At 31.6% G+C, this 1,890-nt stretch overlaps 1 protein-coding gene across 1 annotated transcript; it reads left to right on the top strand.

Annotated features, from left to right (window-relative positions):
• Positions 1–6: 6 nt before the first annotated feature.
• On the top strand, positions 7–1,684 carry LOC108771247 (ABC transporter G family member 23; the record flags this gene model as incomplete). The annotated part of the gene is made up of 6 exons (XM_018550499.1): positions 7–60; positions 314–491; positions 571–664; positions 819–1,028; positions 1,121–1,224; positions 1,459–1,684. Coding segments are annotated over exons 2-6 (747 nt in total), but the record flags the coding sequence as incomplete, so codon positions are not given.
• Positions 1,685–1,890: the final 206 nt, after the last annotated feature.

Genomic DNA, 1,890 nt, shown 5'->3' with positions numbered 1-1,890 from the left:
CCGTGAGCGGTGCCTTCTACTACTTTGGTAGAATCAACGGTCTCGAGGATGAGGAGATCGGTAGGACATAGAATAATAAAAATAGAATTTAAAAAAATGTCACTTGTTGCACGAAAAACATTATACGTGTTTCGAGAGGTTTCGTTTTTACCAAATACTTTTGAATAAACGTCTTTTAATTAAACGTAACATCAGATTTTGTTTTAAATTATTCGTATATACATAATGTAGTACTTGTATATGTTGTATATGCCAAATATTTTAAAGCGTGAGTTAATATGAACGACTACAACTTTTCTATATTATTTCCAAGATACAAGACTGATATTTTTCTCGGAGTTGCTTCAACTGCCTCCATATAATCATCTGGTGAAGAACATGAGTGGAGGGGAGCAAAGAAGGGTTTCTCTTGCCGCCGCGTTGATCCACAATCCCGAACTTTTAATCCTCGACGAACCCACTGTGGGCTTGGATTCAATTTTGAGAGAGAAGCAAGTAGATTATGCTTTTCTTTTAGATAGAATAAAGAATAATAATACGAAAATGTTTTTAAGTATTTTTTATGCGTAGAATTTGGTCCTATATGATCCAGATTACTCAGGAGGAAAATATTACAGTGCTGATTACGACACACTACATTGAAGAAACTAAATATGCTAATAAAGTACGTCTTGCTTCCATTAAAATAACTGTAACAATATTAATGAAATAAAATTACTAGGAGATACCTTTTAAACTTTTAAACATTATTTCATGTAAAAAATATTTTTTATCGATTATGCAAATTTGATGTTTTTCATCTTTATTTTGTAACATAGATTGGTTTGATGAGATGTGGTAAATTGATAGCGGAATCAAAGCCGCAGAAACTGCTGGAGCGATTTCAATGTTCGTTCTTAGAAGAAGCCTACCTGAAGTTATGCAATATCCAAAATAATACAGTCACTTTAAATGAAGCTCAGGAATCTGAAGTAGAAGACACCTGCAATGTCTTGTACCAGGATCAAAATCAACGTGAATTAATAGAAGTATATATGTAGAAATAATCTATGCCCTAATCATTGTTACAAAAGCTGTATAACTAATATTGTTTTTAATATAAATAAATTGAATCTTTAAGGCCATCTCAAAGTTCCAAGCGGTTTCGGAACGTCAAGTTTCGCGACTGAAAAGGTTCAAAGCTCTGTTGACGAAGAATGGCACGCAATTTTTGCGTCATTATGAGTAAATACATATATTTATATTTAATTCTCCTAGGTGACGTATGTATATTTATATAAGACATAAAATATAGAGAATATAAAGTATACAAGGTATATTTACCGAGAAAATAAAGAATTTTTACTATTTTAATTTTAAAGTTTGGTATTTGTTGTATTACTTTAAAAAAATTTAATTCTTTCACTTTTAGCATATGTCGTTATAGTAGTAAATAATAGATGAGACCCATTCTTTCAGAGGACTATTTTTTGCAGTAGTATTTCCGATATTTCAATTGTGCGCATTTATATTAGCAACTGATGGTAGTCTGAAGGATTTGAAGATTGGCGTCGTCAACGACGAAGTCGATAACTGTAGTTTTGTCGGTAACTTTGGCAATGTTTGGAAGGATGAAATCACTTGTCATTTTGGCAATCTTAGTTGCAGATTTCTGCATGACTTTAGCAACTCTATCGCTATACAGGTACAGCAATATAAAAATTGATAATTTGTAATGGGCATGCACATAATTAAAATAATTTCATGTTTCCATAAGAGACGGCTTTTTTGCTTACAAATTGATTGTTTACTTTACAGTAACATTTCCACTTCCAAACTTAGTAACTCGAAAGGTATATAATAAAAATATATTTTATTCTAGCGTTTTAGGACGCTCTCAAGTTAAGATAC

The sequence above is a fragment of the Cyphomyrmex costatus genome, unplaced genomic scaffold (assembly GCF_001594065.2).
Source record: "Cyphomyrmex costatus isolate MS0001 unplaced genomic scaffold, Ccosl1.0 C2316497, whole genome shotgun sequence".
Lineage (NCBI taxonomy): Eukaryota > Metazoa > Arthropoda > Insecta > Hymenoptera > Formicidae > Cyphomyrmex > Cyphomyrmex costatus.
Note: the sequence above shows the minus strand (reverse complement) of the source record. Positions and strands in the feature narration are given on the sequence as shown.